Source organism: Sus scrofa, chromosome 15, assembly GCF_000003025.6.
Source record: "Sus scrofa isolate TJ Tabasco breed Duroc chromosome 15, Sscrofa11.1, whole genome shotgun sequence".
Lineage (NCBI taxonomy): Eukaryota > Metazoa > Chordata > Mammalia > Artiodactyla > Suidae > Sus > Sus scrofa.
The window spans coordinates 48,201,189-48,224,475 of NC_010457.5; the positions used below are offsets into that span (position 1 = coordinate 48,201,189).

General features: G+C 37.7%; 1 protein-coding gene across 12 annotated transcripts in view; it reads left to right on the forward strand.

Annotated features, from left to right (window-relative positions):
• The window catches only part of NSD3 (nuclear receptor binding SET domain protein 3), a 126,542-nt gene that overhangs the window by 82,057 nt on the left and 21,198 nt on the right, over window positions 1-23,287 (forward strand). For 5 of the 12 annotated variants that reach the window (XM_021075908.1, XM_021075909.1, XM_021075907.1 and 2 more), the window contains 8 exons: window positions 1,781-1,826; window positions 4,845-4,975; window positions 5,732-5,860; window positions 6,485-6,611; window positions 13,719-13,916; window positions 14,342-14,515; window positions 19,097-19,243; window positions 22,840-23,023. In XM_021075908.1, the coding sequence (XP_020931567.1) occupies window positions 1,781-1,826; window positions 4,845-4,975; window positions 5,732-5,860; window positions 6,485-6,611; window positions 13,719-13,916; window positions 14,342-14,515; window positions 19,097-19,243; window positions 22,840-23,023 (1,136 nt within the window). Of the gene's footprint in view, window positions 1-1,780; window positions 1,827-2,819; window positions 4,976-5,731; window positions 5,861-6,484; window positions 6,612-13,718; window positions 13,917-14,341; window positions 14,516-19,096; window positions 19,244-22,839; window positions 23,024-23,287 lie in introns of all 12 variants that reach the window. The other 7 variants (XM_013984071.2, XM_021075911.1, XM_021075913.1 and 4 more) reach the window with 3 other exon arrangements.

Here is a 23,287-nt window from a genome sequence, read left to right on the forward strand (position 1 = left end):
TTTTGATTTTTGGTTTAAGCTGCTGGTATGTATTATTTTTATTTTTTAAACAAATCAAATTAATTTAAGTATAAAGGTTTTATTTAAGAAACAGATAATCGTAGATGATCTGATTTATCTGTTGGTATCACAGATTTTTTGGAATGTTATTTTCCCAGTGGAATGGCACTCACGTGTTATTGGGTTATCAGATACACACTCTTTAAGAAAAAAAGAGATGAGGCATTTTGACTGAAGAGTATTAAACCAGTGTAATCCATCCAGTAATATGCATATTAAATTACCTTTTCAAAGAAAATTTTGGAAACCATTACTCCTTTAACAACTCACAGTCAGAATTTTTCTTAATTTTTTTAAACTGAAAGAGTATCCATTTTCACAGCCCAGACAGCTGCTATCAAAGAGAATTATGAATGGTATGAGTCCAATAAGCTTTATATTTTTAAAACCACTTAATTACAAAAAAATGTGAAGTTTTCTATTTAAATTATTTTCTTCATAACTTTTAAACTTCCAAACTTAAAAGGTGATTTTGTGGGTACTCTGTGGTATCATCAAGCATGTAAAACAATTTTCCCAGAAACATTTAAAATTTAAGTAATATACTAACTTGGCATTCATTTATCATAATTAACTTTCATACTTAGGAAATTATATTCCAAAAAATCTTTCTAAGCTCTTGCAGATCTACAGTATTCCTTACCAAAATGAAAGTTGTGATTTTGCCAGCTGGTTCCCAAATTCAGTCTGTGACCAGTCAGTCTAAAATTAATAAACAGAATGAGTACAAAAAATGGGACAGATTGTTAATGCCACTGTGTTTATAGTTAGTAGTAGAACAATACCAGTGATTGTTTAGAAGATTTTATATTTGTATTACTAATTGTATCTTATAAAAGCGCTTCTGTTGTATGTTTTTTTACCTGTTGTAAAAAAAAATAATAAAAATTTTTTTTAAAAAGCTTAGAATAATCCTTAAATATTTACAAAATGTGTTTCAACATGCATATTTCACCACATTTCAAGGAAACATAAAATTCAATTCAGAGCTTAAACAGGAACTCCTCCAAACAGCATCTTTTTTTAATTCCAATGGTTTAATCCTCAAATTACCACGTGTTTTACATATACATTGGCAGAATAACTTCTGATCTCGCTCTCCTAATGTAGGATCAAGACACTGTTCATAAGACACTCAAGAAAGTGCTTTTGCAATATCACAAACTTATTTTCTTAAGTTTGTACTAGCAGCAAAAGTATTGAGCTTCCAGCTGTATGGAGCGCTGTAGCACTCTCTACAGAGAGGGTCCTGATTCCCAGCAACTTAGATGTGAGTGCAGGCGCGGAAGGGTCTTAAAGTGGCGTGAGTTACTTAACCTGAGTATCATAGTAAGTAACAATTTATCCTAACGTCTTTGGGGCGGGAGGGGTTTATAGCAGCACCGGGGCTGGTTGCAGAAACAACCCCTCTCCTGCCTCCCAGACACTGAGGAAAGTGTTGGTGTTCTCTTCGTGTACCAAGGGAGTGGTGGGAAAGGCCTTCTCTCAAGAGCATGTGGCTGTGTGTTGTCACATGGCATCCAGCACAGGCAGCTAGGATTTAACCTGCCCCAACCCTGAGGCAGAACTTTACCCAGAAAATGGGACCGACCGAGTCCGGATTTCAGATACATTAATCGCTCATCATCACTTAGACTGATGGAAGTACTCTCTTTTCCCTCTGTTCATTAAGTGAAAAAAAAAAATTCCCTATTAATGCTCTATTTTTCTGTCCAAACAGGTTGAAACAGTTCCTCAGGCTACGGTGAAGACTGGATTACAAAAAGGTGAGTTATTATAATGTTGCTCTGCATTTCCTTGATTAAAACCAATTTTAAAGAATTATTTGTACTTCATGTATTTTTGTTTGTCTCTGTAAATCGTTGTTGCTCTTCAGTCGATAATTCGTGTGCAACTGAAGCATTCCCCTGTGTTTGTGTGTGTGTGTGCGCGGGTGCGTGCACGTGTGTCTTTTACAGTTGATCTTATTCTTTACCTCCATGTGAAAAGTCTTATTTGTTTTGGTAAATTGGAGAACACCACGTAGCCTTGATACTGTTTCCAACTTTTCTCCGTAAGACTCTGGGGTTTCACTGGTTTATAAACTAGGGATGTGACGAATCCACTTTTTTGGGTATTCGACTGAATACCGAATAGTAGCTATTAATGTTTGTCAAACATGGACTATGACAAATCAGACAAGACAACCTGATTGAAAAAAAAATTTTTGCCACATTTATTTTTACAGTGCTGTAAAATCTTTTTGTAAATTAAAGTGATTCATAGCATATTTATGGCCATTATTTGATGACCTTATGCAAAATCTATTTGAGATATGCACAGAGTTTAAGAAACCTTAAACTTAAATCTGTACTCTCCGTGTGCAATTTGACTACAGTACAAACTCCATAGCATGATTCGTGTGGTTTTTTTTTTCTTTTTTTTTTTTTTCGTTTTTTTCTTTTTTTCTTTTTTTTTTTTTTTTTTTTTCTTTTTTCTTTTTTTTTTTTTTTTTTTTTTGGTGAGATCAGACTGTATTTAATACCTGTAGTTTACTCTGGGCAAATTGCATTATTTTAAAAATAAAATAAAATAAAAAACACCAGCCTCTCTGCATTCTCGGGGAGAAGTCTGCAGCGATGGTCTCCGTGGAGATCCTCAGCAGAACTGAACAGCCTCTCGGAGGGAACACTGCTTGGCGGAGCTCCAAGAAAAGACATCGCGATCGATCGCTGCGAGATTAGGAGGCCTGATTGCGTTGTGTTTCCACCATTCCACAGGGTCGGCGGACCGGGGAGTGCAGGGCTCTGTCAGATTCAGTGACAGCTCCGTCTCCGCAGCGATTGAGGAAACTGTGGACTGAGATTCCTGTACAATTTCATCCCAGAAACTCCAGACTTGGAGTCTCCATGCAAGATTTCTTTGTCGGCGGCTTGCTAAACAGTCTCTTTGTTTTCAATTTTGATTTTGCCAATCATCATGGCATATTCCTGCCTGGTTTCTTCTTCAAGACTCTGAACAATTGCTTTAACATTCAGATGATTTTTTTTTCCGGTCTGAGCTGGATGGGTACAGCTTAAATCATGGGTCCAGCCTAAAAACCACCGTTTAACTTAGACTGATCAATTTCAACATGGACTGTTTTTGGTTTTTTTTGGTTTTTGTTTTTAAATAAAGCATCATTAATGCACATCTGCAGGGTTTTGCCAAACAGCCCAAACTGTATACATTACAATCATTAAAAGCTCTTATTTTTTTTTAACGTTAGTGCCGTTATCATGGAGAACAGCGTGGCAGCTGCCTCTGGCAGTCTGTCCTTTTTCTAGCATTTTCAGAAACTCATCGGAAATGGCAGTACCTGTGTTTCCCTTCGAAAGCCTCTCAGTACAGCACTCCTGTTCCTCTGTTAAAACTCCTTGTTAATCCAGTGATCTTTTAGGCCAAGGAAATATTTTGTGGTGGTGTTCTGGGTCCATACACCAGCAATGAAGGAGATAGATTTGTGTACTTGTGTTTTTTAATCAGCGTTCACACGGGCAGGCACCCTCATTGATAGATGTAAGGCAACATTCATTGACAACCTTGTAGGATGGGATGTGATAACGAGGTTCCAGTAATCTGAGCAGTCTAACGAGGCCCACATCCTCCACCACAGAGCATGGCCACACACCAAGTGCTGCTCCCACTCGGCCTTTGCGGATCTTCATGGCCTCGGGAGACCTGTTCCTCCAGGGTCTCTTCTGGACTGCACACTTCCACCATAGCTTGCTGGGCTGGTCTAGATGTCTGTTTGTTGTATGGAAATTTTGGGGGAAAACAAAAATCCAAAACACAAACTGTGGGTTGAAATGTTAACGTCTCCTTGGTTCCTTGGTACTCACCGTGCCTGATCTGCACACTTCATCGTGGCTGTTTCTGTATAGCCTATACTGCATTAGCCCAAGAGATTGTTGCTTTGTAACTTTTTGCACTATTGTTTTGGCTGGATTTGTATTACACACAGTTTTAAAAAAAAAAAAAAATTCCACACTATTCTCTGCCTTTTTTTTTTTTTTTTTTTTTTTTCATATTTATTTCTTCCCGCACCAGTTCCACATAGAGGCCTCTCATCCAGCTCTTCATGACTTGGCTGCACTTGAACATTGATTGTCTGTTTACAGCCCTCAGCACTGTGCCTCCTAGATGGCATGACATAGGTAGCTGTCTGCAGCACTTGTAACGGTCACCATAATGCCCTTCACCGAGGAAGGCTCAGATGAACAATTATGAACATCCAGGATTTATTTGGGGGGTGATAATCAACTGAATTGCAAAATTTGGGGGAAAATGGCACTATCCGTGTACGAATCGAATACAAATCAAAGATTTGTCACATCCCTAATAAAAACAAGATGGAGGTGTCTCTGCGACCATATTTGTAAGCTACACATTGTGTCGGGTTTTATGTCTCCCCCTCCAAATTGAATGGTTCTTTGGATTGCTCCAAATCGATCCACTGTCCTGCACTTTTGCTAGAATTGTTTTTTAGGTTGGAACTTGGGCTCTGCTGCCCGAAAATAGCTTTAGAGCAGGAGCACTGAATTAAATGTTTTACAAGAGCGGTTATAAATTAAATCACTCACCATCAGGAAGGTCAGAAGCTCATGAAGTTTTGACTCCTGACTTCAGTGTTACAAAGAGAGCTGTGCGTTTTTTTACACTACAGATGAGTTTGGGGAAAGAAAATATTCTCCCACAAAAAAAAAAAACTAAAACAACAAACTCTAAGCACTATTTTAGGATTAATTTCGGTGTGTTGTATTAAGGTGCCAGCGAGATTTCAGATTCCTGTAAACCACTAAAGAAAAGAAGCCGCGCCTCAACTGATGTAGAAATGGCTAGTTCAGCATACAGAGACACGTCTGACTCCGATTCCAGAGGCCTGAGCGACCTGCAGGTAAATATGTCCCAGGGTCTGGGGACAACACTGCCTTGCTTTGCAAAACCAAGTCACTGAGTAATAAATACTTGGCCTCATTTATTTGGAAAGAATAGGGAATTAAAAAACAAAAACAAAACAAAAAAAACTCATAGGTGGCCTAGCAGTTAAGCATCCAGCATTGTCATTGGTGTGGCACTGGGTTGATCCCTGGCCTAGAAACTTCCACATGTCAAGCCAAAAAAAAAAAAACCTCCAAAATACTTGTAGTAAAGAAATCATTTTGATTATTTTGTAACTTAGGGGGCTCTTAAATTTTGCTTATCTCTTATAGATCAGCAAAACTATGCTTACAGAAGCATAGTTTTTTGTTTTCCTTTTTGTCTTTTAGGGCCGCACCCATGGCACATGGAGATTCCCAGGCTAGGGGTCCAATCGGAGCTGTGGCTGCAAGCCTACACCACAGCTCACAGCTATGCCAGATCCTTAACCCACTGAGCGAGGCAAGGGATCAAACCCACATGCTCATGGATCCTAGTTGGGTTCGTTAACCTCTGAGCCATGACAGGAACTCCCCAGAAGCATAGTTTTTTAATTTTAACAGTTTCTCTCAAAACACCAGACATCTGGTGTCCAGAGGTTTTAGGAAGAAAGGGAGGGAGGGAGGGAGAGAGGAAGGAGAGAAAGAGATTGAGCAAATCGTACTAGGACTCATGGCACTTCATTTTGAGAAAACTTATTTTTCTTAAATGTGTTATGTTGTCCTTATAACAGGTAGGCTTTGGGAAGCAAGTAGATAGCCCTTCAGCCACTGCAGATGCAGACGTTTCTGACGTGCAGTCCATAGATTCAAGTTTGTCAAGAAGAGGCATCGGAACGTGTAAGAAGGACACTGTGTGTCAGGTAGGCAAGCCCCCTGCCCTGCAGCTTGAGATAAAGGTGACTGCTATAATATGCTGCCCGTCAATACTTTCTCCTGTTGGAGAGGGTAGTGTCTTTCTAATTAATGGTATTACTTTAACGCTACAAATCTAAAAGCCATTTCTGGCTCTTGACTTCCCTTTTAGAGTTGGAATAGTTATCATTCACATGAAGGGCCAGTCTTTGTTGTGATATACCCTTCTTAATTGGATGTAAATGGCTGACTTCAAAAACATTTCCTAAAATTTAAGTTGGTATTAGCTTTTTTTAATGTACATTTACCCTTTTTGGAAAATACTCTTTTGCCCTGTGAAGAAAAGTTAACGTATGCAGATTCTGTAGACGGAATCATAAAAGAACAAGTATTAAGCTTTATACATGCAGGGTCTAGAAATAGTTATCTGCTTTCAGTGGTTCTCAAAGTGAGGGCCAAGGACCAGCAGCACCAGCATTGCCAGGATATTTATTGGAAATTCAAATTCTCAGGCCCCACCCCAGACCTACTGAATCAGAATCTGCGGACCCAGTAATGTGTGTCTTAACAGGCCCCCCAGTGGCTCTGAGGTTTTGGGGGGTTGAGAACCACTGCTTCTTGCCATGTTACAGATCTGTGAAAGCCCCAGCGACTCTCTGATTCCCTGTGAGGGAGAGTGCTGCAAACACTTCCACCTGGAGTGCCTGGGATTGACATCACTCCCTGATGGAAAGTTCGTCTGCGTCGAATGTAAAACTGGTGAGCCTCCTCATTTTGGTAGACCTGAGGATGGGTAGGGAGGAAGGTGCAACGGCCTCATCTCCTCTGGCATCCCCTTCTCTCACCATATTTTATGTACCTCTTATCTCCTCTCCCATAACTATTCTGACAAATTAAGACCATCAATGATTAGGCTTCCTAAGGTCAAAAGAGTAGTACTACTCTCAGATTTCCTCCGACCAGTGCCTTTACTGCAAAATCTATCAGAGTATCCAGGTGTATTTGTGTTTTATCTAAAGAGCCATACAAAGTATAATTCATACAAAAGAAGAATTATTCTTCAGAGAGGTTTGGGATTTTTGTGCTCAATAAATTGCTTTAAAATCATTTGACTTTATGGAAGTTTCCTGGTGGCCTAGCGGTTAAGGAACTGGTGTTGTCACTGCCCACTGTGGCAAGGGTTCAGTCCCTGGCCCAGGAACTTCCACATCCTGCAGGCATGGCCACAAAATAAAATAAAATCAATCATTTGACTCTGATAGACTGGAATATGTTCCATTACAAACCATAACCATGGTGATTGGTATTTTTAGGGAGAAATGCAGTTACTGGAAATTAATTGTAAAACATGGGGGGTTTGGAGTCACTGTATGTTTCTTGTCCACCGTATGTAAACTGCCACTTATCAAAATAATTTATAGAGAAAGAAATATGCAAGTTTATTTTCCTCTCCGTGTAGCCATGGTTCTAGTTAAAGTCATAGAAAGCAGAAGGTAGAATTGTTTGTTTAATCTATAAGGCAAGTGAAAAGTCAACTGGAGATAGCATGGTAGCGCCTCTAGGAACTATGTATATATTTTTGTGGGTTTTGCTTTTGTTTTGCTGTGAGGAACTGTGAGCCAATTGGATATCAAGTTTTATGATGTGCTTATCTTACCTTTGACATCTTACTATTTTTCTACTCCTTTTTCCCCTTTATTTGGATTCTTGTAGACATTTATTTTATACTTTTTTATTTGTATGCCTCCAAAATCCTTTGTGTGTTCTAAATTCCATTAGAATGGTAATTTTTTTTAACCAAACACTAAATACCAGTTGCTCTTAGTACTAAGCATTTTATATTCTTATCTCATTTGACCCACATAACATTTTGAAATAGATACTGTTATTATTTCCCTTTTACAGAGTGTGAAACTGAGGATTAGAGTTTGGTTTCCAGCCTTGCCAAAGGTCACAAAGTCAGCACATGGTAAAACTGAGGTTTAGGCCCAGGAGGCAGAGCTTGACCCAGAGTCCTTGCTCTTTTACCATCACTTTCTACCACCTTGACTGGGTAGGATGGAGCTCTTATGTATCCTGAGCACTCTCACATACACGCACACACACACCCACCTACATACACAGGCAAAAATTAAGCAATAGAAGCTGCCTTAAACATAAAACATATTTTTCCCAGTGTAAAACTCATTTTATTAATCACATTTAGACTTGAACAGTTTGCCAATTGGTAGCCTCAGGGTCAGATTCTCTGCACATTGTTTTATTTGGCCCTCAGAGTGAGGTGTTTTTGTTTTTCTTTTTCCACACCTGTGGCATATGGAAGTTCCCAGGCTAGGGGTTGAATTGGAGCTACAGCTGCTGGTCTATACCACAGCCACAGCAATGCTAGATCCAAGCTTCATCTGCGACCTACACCACAGCTCACAGCAATGCCAGATCCTTAAACCACTGAGCAAGGCCAGGGATCGAACCTGTATCCTCATGGATACTAGTTGGATTTGTTTCCACTGAGCCACAATGGGAACTCTCTTCAGAGTGAGTTTGAAAGTGTGAACATGGATCAGGCATGTACTCTTGGTTCTCCACATTCCCTACCGTTCCCTTTTTCTAAAACAGTCATTCAGTCATTGATATAACCTGCCTGGCCCTATTAAGCATTCTAATTTGTAGTCTATTTAAATTACAAATAGGAAGGACCATGCATCTCAGTATTAAGACACTCTAGAGCTTCTCTTCTAACTCCAGAATCCAGCAGAATTCTGTCAGCAAAAGTTGGATATAATCTAATTTGGTACCCATTAGGAAATTTAAGAAGAAAATTTGCTTTAAAAATGAATAGAACAAAGTTAGAGAACTCACACTTCTGATTTCAAATTTTACTACAAAGCTACAGTAATTAAAACAGTATGGTACTGGCATAAAGACCTATAAACCAATGGGATTGAATAGGGAGCCCAGAACTAAACTCACATATGTGGTCAAATGATTTTTTAACAAGGGTGCAAAGACTGTTCAATGGGGAAAGGATAGTCTTTTCAGTAAATGGTGCTGAGAAGACTGTATTCACGTGCAGAAGAATGAAGTTGGATCCTTAATATATACAACAATTAATTCAAAATGGATCAAAGACCAAAACATAAGAGCTAAAACTTTATAAAACTCTTAGAAGAAAGCACACACAAAAAAACCCCCAAATAACCCAACTCAAAATTGGCAAAGGACTTGAATAGACATTTCTCTGAAGAAAATACACAAGTGCTTAGTAAAACGTGAAAATATGCTCATCGTCCTAGCAGTCAGGGAAATGCAAATCAAAACCACAAAAGTAATTGTTTTTTAAATTGTTTTTGATTTATTTATTATCACATGAAAACAGGTTTGATACCAATTTGATACACTGCCAACATATTAGGAGTGAAAACTTAGATTCTTCGAACTGTTGTTTAAAGTCATTTAGGAAGGTTTTTTGTTTGTTTATCAAAAGATAAACACTTTACATATAAAAAGTATTACAGAATATATGCCTGAAAAGCTCTTATACTACCACTTTCTGTTGTTTAAGACAAATGCGATTTCCGGAAAGTGTTTTCATTTGTCCTTTGGAATAAAATGTATAACAGGAAATTTTACTTATTACTTCCTTATTCCGAAGGAAGCCCTGTCCTAATGAGGGAAGGTAGTGGATGCATTTGCATGCTAGAGCTTCAAGTGTAAGTCTTGCAGGGCTTGCTGGCTCAGCTCTCTGTTACTGTAACAGTGCCACTAGTTATGACAGTTTTCATTTATATTAGATGTATTTTGATCCCTATGCAAGTGAAAGCCTATTTCATTTTTACATACAGCAGTTTATGTGTTAGGTGAAGTCAAACCTTTTAACCTTTAAAATAATTTTACATTTTTAAATTTATACCAGTTATTTTATGGGTGGTTTTTTTTTTTTTTTTTTTTTTTTTGGTGCAGAGGAGCCGCATCTGCAGCGTATGGAGGTTCCCGGGCTAGGGGTTGAATCAGAGCTACAGCTGCTGGCCTACACCACAGCCATAGCAACTCGGGACCCAAGCCATGTCTGTGACCTCCACCACAGGTCACAGCAATGCCAGATCCTTTGAGAAAAGCCAGGGATCGAACTCACATCCTCATGGATACTGTTGGATTCATTAACCACTGAGCCATGATGGGAACTCCTCTGCAGGGTTTTTGTTGTTGTTGTTGTTGTTGTTGTCTTTTTAGGGCCATACCAGTGGCATATGGAGGTTCCCAGGCTAGGGGTCTAATCCGAGCTACAGCTGTCGGCCTATACCACAGCCACAGCAACAGCAGATCCAAGCCAAGTCTGTGACCTACACCACAGCTCACAGCAGCAGCAGGTCCTTAATCCACTGAGCCAGGCCAGGGATCAAACCCACAACCTCATGGTTCCTAGTCGGATTCCTTTCCCCCACGCCATGATGGGAACTCCTACAGGTTATTTTATTTTATTTTATTTTTTTATTTTTTCAATTTTTAAAATTTTTTGTCTTTTTTTTTTTAGGGCTGCACCCACAGCATTTGGAGGTTCTCTGGCTAGGGGTCCATTTGGAGCTATAGCCGCCGGCCTATGCCACAGCCACAGCAACGCCAGATCCGAGCCACATCTGTGACCTACATCTCAGCTCACAGCAACGCCAGATCCTTAACCCACTGAGTGAGGCCAGGGATCAAACCTGCAACCTCATGGTTCCTAGTCAGATTCGTTTCCATTGCACCACAACAGGAACTCCCCCTTCAGGTCATTTTAAAAATGATACTCTTATACAACATTGTAAATCAACTCTATGCCAATATAAAATAAAAATTAAATTAAAAAAATAAATTCTAAAAAAGCCAATACTAATGCCTTTACATCTACCTACATGTTAAAATATAATTTGAAATTTTATGTATGCACTAGGGCAATAACAACAACAAAAACCTGATGTACTTTGTTTTATTTCCATAACAAAGCTAATAATTAAAAAAATAACATTTGAACATACACAGTTGTAAGTACTAATTTTAAAGAATTTTTATAATTCAGCCACTTTAACACTGCAGTATTTTATTTCTACAACAAAGCCAATTAAAAACAACAACAAAGATTTGAGCATCACAGTTGTAGATACTAATTTTAAAGGGTTTTTATAATTTAGCCAACTTACTTGTAATGGCTAGGTACTTCCAAAACCAAATCTAACTTTCTGTAAAAGAAAAAAAGGAGAACAGAAACTATTTCTTGTATTTTTTTCTTTACAATTTTTATAGCATTATAAAAAAATGAGGAAAAGACTTGAATACTCCCCAACAGATGATATCCAAATGGCCGATAAATAGTCACTTATAATTTCCTTATGCCAGACGGAAACAAAATGTAAACGCTAATCCTAATTTTTAAAAAGGCAGATTATTACAGCTTTCAGTTGTTTGCAATTACAGGCAGTGCTTCAGTCAACATCCTTTTACATGTGCAAGTCTTCCCTAATGCAGATAGCAAGAAGTAGGATGTCTTCTTTTAGATGGATGCTGCCCTGTTGCCTTCTTCTAAGACAGTTCCTTCCAACTTAAACTCCTACCAGCAGTGTGTGAGTGCCTGTTTCCCTACCCCCATCAACAATTGGTATTATCAAACTCTTTTTTTCCTATTTGATGAATTCTTAAAATGTTAACTTGTGGTTTTATCTGATGACCAGTGAAGTTGAGCATTGTGTCATCTGTTTATTGGCTACTTGTCTTTCTGCTTTATGTAAATTGCCTGTTCATACTCTTTTTCCATTTTTATGTTAGGTTGTTTCTATATTAATTTATAATTCAAGTCTAAGTTGTCTTTGCTTATTTATGTTACATATATTTTCTGCATATGTGAACTCTTTTTTTTTCCCCTCCATGATTCTGCTTTATTTTGTATTGATTGACTAATTGGTTAAAGTAGAGTTGATTTACAACATTATATTAGTTTCAGGTGTACAACATAATGATTCAGTATTTTTATAGATTATACTTTTAACGTTATGATAAACTATTGACTTATATTCCCTGTGTTATATAATAATATATCCCTGTATCTTTATTACATATAGTACTTTGTACCTTTTAATCCCCTGTCCCTGTCTTGCCCCTCCCCAACCTCCTCTCCACTAGTAACCATCACTTTGTTCCTATATCTGTGAGTCTATTTTGTTATATTCATTGGTTTGTTTCATTTTTTAGATGTCACATATAAGTGATAACATCATATATGAACTCTTTATATAACAAAACATGATCCTTTGTCATCTTTGATGCATTTATATTTCTACATCTTTTTTTTTTTAATTGTTCCTTCTTTTTTTCTATTCTCTTCTTATCTTTTTTTTTTTTTTTTTTGGCCAAGCCTGTGGCTTTTGGAAGTTCCCAGACCAGAGATCAAACCTGCACCACAGCAGTGACAGTGCCAGATCCCTAACCCACTGCACCACAAAATAACTTCTCTCTTCTCTTCTCTTCTAATTAGCATTATTTCTTTCTTAAAGTGTTTGGCAGATTGACCAGAGGAGCCATCTGGGTTTAAATTTTTCTTTGCTGTGAAGTTTCTAATTATAGTTTGTTTCTTTAATAGTTTATAGGCCTATCATATTTTGTATTTATTTTTGTGCCAGTTATTGGTAAGTTCTGTTTCTCTAGGAATCTGTTCATTCATCTGAATTTTCAAATTTATTGACAAAAATGTAGTGATATTCTTTTATTATTTTTTAAAACATTTTTAGGATTTGTACTAATATACCATTTTTCATTTCTGATATTGTTAATATTGCTGCTTTCCCTCTCCTTTTTAATTTTTTTAATTAAACATTTCTTTAAATTGATTTTTTTATTATTTTTAAAAAATTTTATTATAGTTGATTTACAATGTTCTGTCAATTTCTGCTGTGACCCAGTTATACATTTATATACATTTTTTTTCACATTATCCTCCATCATGTTCCATCATAAGTACTTAGGTATAGTTCCCTGTGCTATACAGCAGGATCTCATTGCTTATCCACTCCAAGTGCAATAGTTAGCATCTACTAATCCCAAACTCCCCAGTCTCTTCTTTTTTTAAAATCAGTCTTTGTTGCCAGGGATATCAGTTTTATTAATCTTTTTCAAAGAACCAACTTTTGGTTTTGTTACTCCTCCCCAGTTGTGTGTTGACTTCACTTCCTTCTTGAAGAATGCATTCACTAGGCATAGAATTCTGGCTCGGTAACAGTTTTATTTCAGCTCTTTAAGATAGCATTCCTTATTTTTTGGCTTCCCTCTTTCTCTTTCAGTCATCTCTCTTTTCCTTCTTTGAAGGTAATTGTCTTTTCTGTGGGTAATTTTAATATTTTCCCTTTGTCCTTGATTTTCTACAGCTTGAATAAGATGTTCTGTATTTTTATTAGAATTATGAGTTTTCATTGTATGTCTGCTTTACAAATGGAAATTGTGATTATCTGATGGAATCTGTCTTTTCTTTGGTAATTTCTTGTATTTATCCTGTGTTGGTAAGACCTTGCTATGCTCAGCTCCCAGGTGTCAAAAAATACTGTTCTGGGTTTTCTATGGAATTAATTTTAGTATAAAGTGAGAAGTGGAGATTTAAATTGTTTTTAGTGCTCTATCTCCAAATCGACATCAATTATTAAAGCAAATCAATTATTCTAGCAGGTTTTATTAAGTCATATTTTAATTTAACAAGTCAATGCCTTTTTTGTATGTTACACTCTTCTACATAGTAGTAGAATTTCTTTGAAAGGTACCTCTTTGATGTCAGTAGCTGCTTCCACTTAAAAGGAATATGCTTTAATCAGATTTTTATTTAATCTGTGTTCCTTACCAATTTTCCAGGACAGCACCCATGTTTTTCATGTAAAGTGTCTGGCACAGATGTGAAGCGTTGCTCTGTTGGTGCTTGTGGGAAATTTTACCATGAAGCCTGTGTCCGCAAATTCCCCACTGCCATCTTTGAATCAAAAGGATTCCGCTGTCCCCAGCACTGCTGCTCTGCCTGCTCTATGGAGAAAGATATCCACAAAGCAAGTAAAGGTAAAACAGAGCTGAGGAAGAGGACAAAGTTTTTGGCTTTTGTTTTTAAGTTCAGTAGCAAACAGTAAGTACATATTATTATAAAGAACATCAAGCATTCTCCCTCTGTTTATCTATACCTATTACAGCTCATCCACAGTGGATAATAAGAGAAATGGAGACTAGGTTCTAATTCACACCATGGGAACATTCAAGTGCTGTATGGGGGACCACCACCCCTCAAGCATTGCAGCAAACCGATTTTTCTTTGTGTGATCTCTGGATGGGCACTGCTTTCAGGGGCCATACAGCACAGGAAAAGCAGAGCCAGACTAGTAAAGAAAAACATTTTTATTTTACTATACTCAGCATCACATTGGATCCCAAAAGGTCTCATATCAGTTGATGCCTTATCACATAAATTCCTTCTTGATCATTCTGAACAGGTCGCATGATGAGATGTTTGAGGTGTCCAGTAGCGTATCACTCTGGAGATGCCTGCATTGCTGCCGGCAGCATATTTGTGTCTTCCTGCATTCTCATCTGTAGTAATCATTCCAAACGGAGCAGTAACTCTTCCTCTGCTGTAAATGTAGGCTTTTGTTTCGTTTGTGCAAGAGGTGAGTGACTTTATGTCTTTCTGAGTTCATTGGCATATTTCCCCATTAAAATCAAGTTTCAGCAATATCCCTTAGATAGATTAGCACTTCCTGTAACCAGTCCCTTTTATAACGTTAGATATTCAAACCATTAGAATAGTAATTCCTCCATAAATTAAGCTAAAGTCTTTAGCTTAATGTAATAATTGCATTTTTAATAAAATTGATATAGAATTATAGATGGGTTCTTAGTGTTCCTGTTTGGAGCATCAAAAGATGAAACTACAGTTGATCCTTGAATGACAGGACTTTGAACTGTGCAGGTCCATTCACATGTGCATTGTTCTCAATGCGTGCCGCAGTACCACGCAATCCAAGGTTGGTTGAATCTGCAGATGGGAGGGATGGTGACTGAAAAAGTTACAGTGGATTCTGACTGTGGGGGGGTCAGCACCCCTAACCCCCCAACACTGTTCAAGGGTTATCTCTCTTCTCTTCTGCAAACAGTTCTTCCCATTTGAAGTAGACTTTTCCCATATCATATTCTTTAATCCAGAGTTTTCAGCTAATTGAGATTTTACTTAGAAGACAAAATGAGCACACTTATTTTTTAACTGTTTATATTGTGTTTTATCATGTTTTACTCTGGCATTGAGGAAAGCCTGATGGGATACAGCCAAGGCAACATTAGTTAAGAGCTGGCGATGCATGCTTTCTTACTTGCCAGCTGTTGATATTTAATTATGCCAGGAAACTGATCAGTTAAAAACATACTGTGTCCCTGAGGGGTCAGTGAACTTGAGTTTGCTGTAAAGTAGAACTTCTTTAGTTGAATATGATACAGAGTGTCCAGCTCTACTGAGTATCTCAGCTGCATTATAAAAAATAATTTTTAGTGTTTAATAAAGATTTTAGAAACCAACTAATGTCCCCAAATGCAGGTTTTTGTTTTAACTGCAAGTACGTAGTTTTCTAAACTCTTAGTAAATGAAATATTTGAAAGGACTCTATGGCATATCAGGCCTGTTAGATTATATTTAGACCATACTGAATATAAAATTTTGGTTTTGTTTTGGTTTTGCTTTAAAAGGCAGTTTTTTTAATTTTGTGAAAGTACTGTAAAGTATTTTCAATAGAATTTAAGTAGTATAGGAGTTCCCATTGTGGCTCAGTGGAAATAAACTGACTAGTATCCATGAGGACATGGGTTCAATCCCTAGTCTTGCTTAGTGGGTTAAGGATCTGGCGTTGCTGTGAGCTGTGGTGTAGGTCGCAGACATGACTGAGATCCCGAGTTGCTATTGTTGTGGCATTGCAGCTGCAGCTTCAGCTCTGATTCTACCTCTAGCCTGGAAATTTCCATATGCTGCAGGTGCAGCCCTAAAAAGCAAAACAAAAAAATTTAAGTAGTGTAATAGACCTTGAGTTGTTTTACTTTTGTAACTCTCTTTAAAAAAAAATAAAATAACCAGCAGTTCCCGTTGTGGGCTCAGCAGGTTAAAAACCTGACTGACATAGTGTCCATGAAGATTTGGGTTCAATCCCTGACCTTGCTCAGTGAGTTAAGGATCTGGCGTTGCGGCAAGCTGTGACATAGGTTGCAGATGCAGTTCAGATCTGGTGTTGCCGTGGTTGTGGCTAGCTGATTTGACCTCTTGCCTAGGAACTTCATATGCCACAGATGTGGCCATAAAAGAAAACGAAAAAAATAACCAGAGAAGATGGGGGAAAAAAAGATTAAGTGTTGGTCCTTTTTGTAGCCCCCAGCTGGGCCCATTATATACACTGTTTTGAGTTTGCCAGAGTTTTGCAAGCGTGCAGGACAGTCTGCCAGTAGAGGGCAGCGTTGTGAAGAGCAGTGATGACAGTTGTGTCCTGGATGAGACAGGGAGGAGGCCTGAAGTGTTTCATGCCACATCGTGTTAGTGAAAGAAAAAGTCAGCATAGGTCTTTTCCATCTGCCCATCCCTAAGAAAATAATAGTACTGAATGACTAGCTTTAGAGCCCTTTAAATAGACAGGTGTCAGAGATAGCAAAGTCCATGTTGCTTTGTAAATATTTTACCATTCTAGGCACTTTTACTCAGGGCGTTAGGTGAGTGTGTGTGTGTGTCTGTATAACTGAACCAACATTTTAAATACCAAGTTTAAAATTATCATGTTGGCTACTTTGGAATACATTCCAAATCAAGTATCATCAGTAAGTATATAAACCAGTATTTTCTTTTGCTTTACTTCATTCAGTAATTGGGCAACCTTTAAAGCAGGTGTGTCTGGAATTCCCTGTTGGCACAACAGGTTGAAGATCTGGCATTGTCACTGCAGTGACTTGGGGTGCTGCTGAAGCCTGGGTTTGATCCCTGGCATGGGAACTTCCACATGCCCTGGGTGCATGGAAAAAACAAACAAACAAACAAACAAAAACAGGTATTTTCAATTTAAGATAGGTAGAAAATGATCTATTGTCAAGGAACCTAGTTTTAAAGAAACTCTAGCTGTTTTGTTAAGTTTAACTAATATGCCTCTAGTAAAAGCAAATGAGGGAAAACCCATGTTTTAACAACAGGCCGTATTTGCAGCTTATCAATTTGGCAGTTATTCTGAAAGATTTGCTATATTTAAATGCTTTCTCTAAGCAAGATTAATTCCCAGATATTTTAACTGTGCAACTTTGTGCAGTTAACAGAAACCTTTCAGTTTCCTTTCTAGTACTTTACAGAAACTTATTCTAAATAGGTCAGATGTTGGGATTTTTAGAAGGGCTTAAAAGTTCTCCAGAAGTAAATGATATGTGTTCTTTTTAGCAGTATTTATAGAGGTCTCCTTTTTAAAAGAGATAAAATTGTAATAAATCCACACATTAAAAGAGATACTTTGTTTATGTTTTGGTATTAGAAAACAGCTTGTTTTGCCTTTGTTTCTTGCCTCATACCAGTTTCTCCCTCTGCACAGAGGATTTTTCTTTTACTTCTTAGTTATTGGTTATTTAAAATCATTAAGCAAATTCTTAAGGACTGAAATATCTAGAAATATTTTTAGAAATACTTAAGGGTTTAGAGGAACATTCCTTCTCCCCTCCCCCCATGGATCCATAGGATGTGTTTCAGCTTTATTTCAGAGTAGTGTATATTCTCTAGAATTTCCTTTCATCTAGAGGGTGGGATAAGATAAAAGTTCCTTAACATTCTTTTTTTTTTTTTTTTTTTTTCTTTTTTAGGGTTGCACCTGTGGCATATGGAGGTTCCTGGACTAGGGGTTGAATGGGAGCTATAGCTGCAGGCCTATGACACAGTCACCATAACACGGGATCTGAGCCTCGTCTGCAACCTACTCCATAGCTCACGGCAACGCCAGATCCTTAACCCACTGATTGAGGCCAGGGATCGACCCTGCGTCCTTATGATTGCTAGTCAGATTCCTTAACTGCTGAGCCACAACAGGAACGCTGAAAGTTCCTTAACATTCTAATCATTCTTTCTTATTTCAAAGCCACTGCAGCAGTTTTCTCTATTAAATTTTTGCAATTTATTCAACATTATATAACCTTTATTCGAAGATTCTTACATATTACCAATTAGCAATTTCAAGTTCCATTCATGTCAGAGATATTTCCTGAGTCTCAGTGTAGGAAAGTACCAAATGAAGATAATATCCACAGAAAATGAGTAAGTGGTCACCCCTTTAAAAACAAAAGTCTTCCCTCTTTTCAGAATAATCTCTGTGAACTGCAGTCATGATCTGTTTTGTAAATTCTTCGCTCATTATAAACTGACCAGTAACCAGATAAAGTTTCCTGGTCTCACAGGTCCTGGGTTTAGGAGTAGCCGCAGCTAAGCAGTTAAGATGAGCTTAACTAGAGGCAGGAGCAGGGAGGGGGGTCACAGAGGTTTAGAGCAGATCCTTTTTTCCTCCAAATTGGATATTTGTATTGGTAGATTGAATTTATATGTTTTTATAAACCCTAAGTTGATAAGCACTTAAGTTGGTTATTATTAACATGGCAGGTCAGAATTTTAAATGGTTTCTATTACCTCAGTAAAGTTCAACAGCTTACGGCTTCTTTAAAATCATGTATCACATTGAGAGAGAAAATCTTCACTCTCTGGCTGAGAAAGCTGGAGCTAGGGTGTATCCAAAGATCTGAGCAGAGAAGAGAAGAGGCCCAGTTCTGCCTTTCAGGGCTGCTTGATAGATAGATCAATGTGGATCTTTAACTGTGTTATGGAGATAGTTCCTATTTCTAGCAAGTAAGTCATATCTCATTTTGTTCTTTAGTTTGTCTTCACAGAACTTGTAAACATTAAGGAATGTAGCTTTGGTTTGCGGAGGGGGTTTTCAGAATGACGTCAAATTCAGTTTACATCTTCAAATTCATTTGGAGTTTTCTTCTGGGCATATAGGTTTCTGTGTAGGGATAAGGCAGTGAGTAGCTAAAACCCCCTTTAATAACTGTAGAAAGCCTCTTCTGTCAGATCTTTCTTGTTCTTCATATTCTTCCCCCCGCCCCACTTAAAGCACAGCTACATAATAGGTGTTTATTTTTCCTCCTGGAATCATGGGTAGTTTCATTGCAGCTCACTTCTTTCTGTTTGTCTCGTATAGGGCTGATAGTTCAGGACCATTCAGACCCCATGTTCAGTTCCTATGCCTATAAGTCCCACTACCTACTGAATGAATCAAACCGTGCAGAGTTGATGAAATTACCTATGATTCCTTCTTCGTCAGCTTCCAAAAAGAAATGTGAGAAAGGTAATAATAAAAATAGTTTATCTCTTACTTTTATTTTTGCATTTCCTATTTTTTTTTTCTCTTTAAATGAAGGGGGGAAATGTATGCCTGTCAAGCACCATCTGTTGCTTTTGGTAAATTCTACCTTGGTGGTTGTGACTGTCTTTATATGGCTGCAAAATTATTAAAAAGGGCTTAAAATAATTCCATTATTACAAATTTTTACTTTTCTTTTTGAATAAATTTTCACACATTCCATATATATATCTATCTATAGATTATTAAAATTGAAAGACTAGGGTTTTGCTTAATGTAGAAGAATATTCTAAGCTCTCTTTCACCTCATGTAGAACTACCATTCATGTTAGAATAGAAATGATGTAGTTTGTTACTAGCTTTCAACTGAATAACAACATAGGTTTTTAAATAAAGGGAAACTAAGATAGTGACACTTAAAATTTTGATTTTGGAATACATTCTTATCATTTTGTTTCTTAAATGTTTTTAAGATTGTCCTCTTAGGAGACATGGGTGGGCAGCTAGGGAGAGCGCCCTGAACATTCGATATTGGAAAGGCAGCCCAGGGGTTTCCATTGTGGCTCAGTGGGTTAAGAACCTGACTAGTATCCATGAGGCATGCGGGTTCAATCCCTGGCCTGGATCAGTGGGTTAAGGATCCATTGTTGCTGCAAGCTGCAGCATAGGTTGTAGATGCGTCTCAGATCCGGTGTTGCTGTGGCTGTGATATAGACTGGTAGCTGCAGCTCCAGTTCAGTCTCTAGCCTGAGAACTCCTATATGCTGCAGGTGTGGCCCTAAAAAGAAAAAAAAGAAATAGAAAGGTAGCCCAGCTGAATCGAAGAATTGCTTATGGATAATTTATCCACAGAGAGCTAAATGTATATTTATATTCTCCTGGTTAATCTATGGGGAAAAAAATCTTAATCTTGTGTTTTGCTTTACATAGCCTACATGTAATAAAGGAGGAAAAAAGTGGTTTAACAATAATACATTATTTGAGAAGTTGTTATCCCAGCGGGTAAAATGCCTTTTCCTGTATACATTTCATTATGATTTGGGGCCAGGCTCAGAAACTTTAAAGAAAATTGAATCCATACCTAACCTACTAGGTATATTTTAAATGGGCTCCCCCCACCCCACCCCACCCACATTCTTTGCCTGCTGCTGATGAACGTTTGCTGTTTGTCAGACATCCGAAGTGGCAACCCATGACTAAAAGTATGAGCAGGTTGGTTAGAATCAGTATATGGAGAAGGAGGCTGGAGAAACTGTTGGCTTTTTTTGTTGTTTTCCATTGAGGTCACTTATATGCCATTTGACTGGTGATACCACCTGTTTCCAAAACAAAATGGGCATGGGTCTAAGTCCATGATGCGGTCAAATAGACTACCTGAGGCATTTTAGGAAATGCCTTCTTTTCCTGCTGGCCCCTTTATAAAATTAGACTAATTCAACTGTTGTTTTTTTTGTTTTCAGTACTCTGTATTGACCTTGACATGAATTGAAATTATTTTGAGCCCTCTGTTTGCTTAGCTTGAACCATATCTTTCTTCTCACAATCCTAAAGCAGTTTTCTTGCATAGCACCAAGGTGGATTGTTCATATTTTTATTTTTCTATTTCCCTTGTGTATTTTTGTCCAAAAATCGTGATGATTTTCACTGATGATTCAGGGTCTGTATTTCCTCTGAAATAAGATGTAAAATTCAGGACTATCCCATAATGTTAAAAAACAGCCAGCCTGACTTTTCCACATCAATGCTAAAAATCACATGTTCTCTAAAGCTATTTGCAAAGACTGCTCTCCCTATTGGTCATTTCTTTCTGATGGAGAAAAAGAATTATCTCATTTTGCTTTAAACTTAACAGGAGAATTCCCTACCTAGGCTAAGAGCACTCAGGCAGCTAATCTCACTAGGTTGGAGAATTGGAACAGTTAATCCATACCGAGATCTGCAGACAAAGGGGAAAATCTCAATGATTGAAGTAAAAGCTTTTAAGCAGAGGAAATATAGTAATTTAATTCATCACTGATTGTATATGGATTTTCTTTTTGTTTTTATGTTAATCAGAAGTTTTAAGGTCTTACAGGAAGGCAAGATTCTCTAGAAAATTGATAGCAAACCCACAAAAGGTTGGAGCATGTGATTTGATAAAGTTGTACAGAGGGCTCTTAACCTTTTCGTGATGAGAGTTTAAATCTCAGTACACTCATGGGTTAAAGACCTGGTTTTCCAATGGAAAGATGAATTTTTTTTTCCCAGTAAATGTCTCTATTGTCATCTTCAGTGGTTAACATTCTTCTCTGTCACTTGTTGAAATACTTTAATCTCCCCCAATATCTTTAATTTCTTTGCATTTAAAAATAATGCTTTGTTTGCTGCACCTGTTTTGGTCTTAATCCAGAAGTCATTTGTGCATTTCAAAGGAGAGGATTTTGCTAGGGAACTTGAAGGGATCTCCTTGTATGTGGTACTCCATTCTGCACTGATATTTACTTAATTTTATGCTATAAAGCAGTGGTTCTGAATATGAAGTCAGAAAATTTTATAAACAATTTTGAAATATGTTTAATATTCAGAAAGTCTAACCGAATCACGCATTTACACAAAATACAGTTTTATAAGTTTCTTAATATTTGGCTATGATAATTTTATGTGATAATACTAGTTTTCTTAGTGGGATCAGAAGTTCTGATTGGCTGTGTATATTTCTTTGGTTAATTAAAATGGCAGAGGAGTTCCCTTGTGGCCCAGTGGTTAAGAATCCAGTGTTGTCACTAGTGTGGCTCAGATTCAGTCCTTGGCCTGGGAACTTCTGCCTGCTGCAAGTGTGGCAAAAAGAAAAAGAAAACAAAAAACAGGAGAAATTGTTACTTTACAATGCAGGGGTTTGGCTTTCATTTTTTGGTTGGGGGGTGGCTGATAAAATACTTGAAAACAAATGGATTCGTGAGAAAGGGAAAGGGGATCTTTGGTGATGAAAAAGTTGCAAACCACTGCTGTATAGCCTGTTTGACTTTCTTTGTCTTCACTGAAAAGGTAATGATAATATAATCACCAATTCAAGATCCTTTTGCTTGTTTATATTCTTACTTGGGAAGACAAGCATACTGGTCTTCCCTATTGACTTTACCTATTGACTACTTTCATTCTTGCTAATGTTGTTATAAAGGGATTGAGTCAACTGTGCCGCTGGATTAAAATACAGAGATGACCATTGCTGCTTTCTTAGCTCTCAAGGAGAAAAGAAAGTTGCTGTATATTTCTCTGAAAATCTCTTCTCAAATCTCCTCCCTCTAAAGATTTTATGCAGCTATTTTGTTATATTTTAAGAGTTTTAGCTGCCTACTACACTGATACCTCAATAGCCTACATTTTAGAGGAGTAAAGAGTAATGTTTTTCAAAGTACTCAAAAACTTTGAGTTTGTGACCACGGAGGCCCTGGAAAGGGCTGAAGTAGCTAAGTGTGTTCATTGCTTTCTCTTTTAATCCATAGCTAATATGACTCAACCCCTCTATTAATTTTCCTCAATTTGATTCAAATTGAATGCACTTAAAAGATAACTCTCTCTTTTTCTCTTTCCTCTCTTCTCAGTTATTAAGACTGTTTATTTGTTTCAAGGTGGAAGACTGCTCTGCTGTGAGTCATGTCCCGCTTCCTTCCACCCGGAGTGCCTGAGCATAGAGATGCCAGAAGGCTGCTGGAACTGCAATGACTGTAAAGCTGGCAAGAAACTGCATTACAAGCAGATTGTCTGGGTCAAATTGGGGAATTACAGGCAAGTTTTCCAAGGACAAAGTCTGTGCAGATGTCGTTCCTAAACTGTACACAGAGCAGCCAGGAGCTAGGGAGACCAGCACAGGGCTACTGCCTCCTGAGGGAGAGAAAAGAAACATACTCTGAGTCTGGCTTTTTAGAAGACTGGGAAAGTTAGTGGTTGTTGGATGTTTTTTTTGGATTGCTTGGTTGACTTTTGTTTTTAAGTTCTGAAAATTATTTTATATTAATAGATTTTGTAATAAAAGGTTTCATGAAGATAATG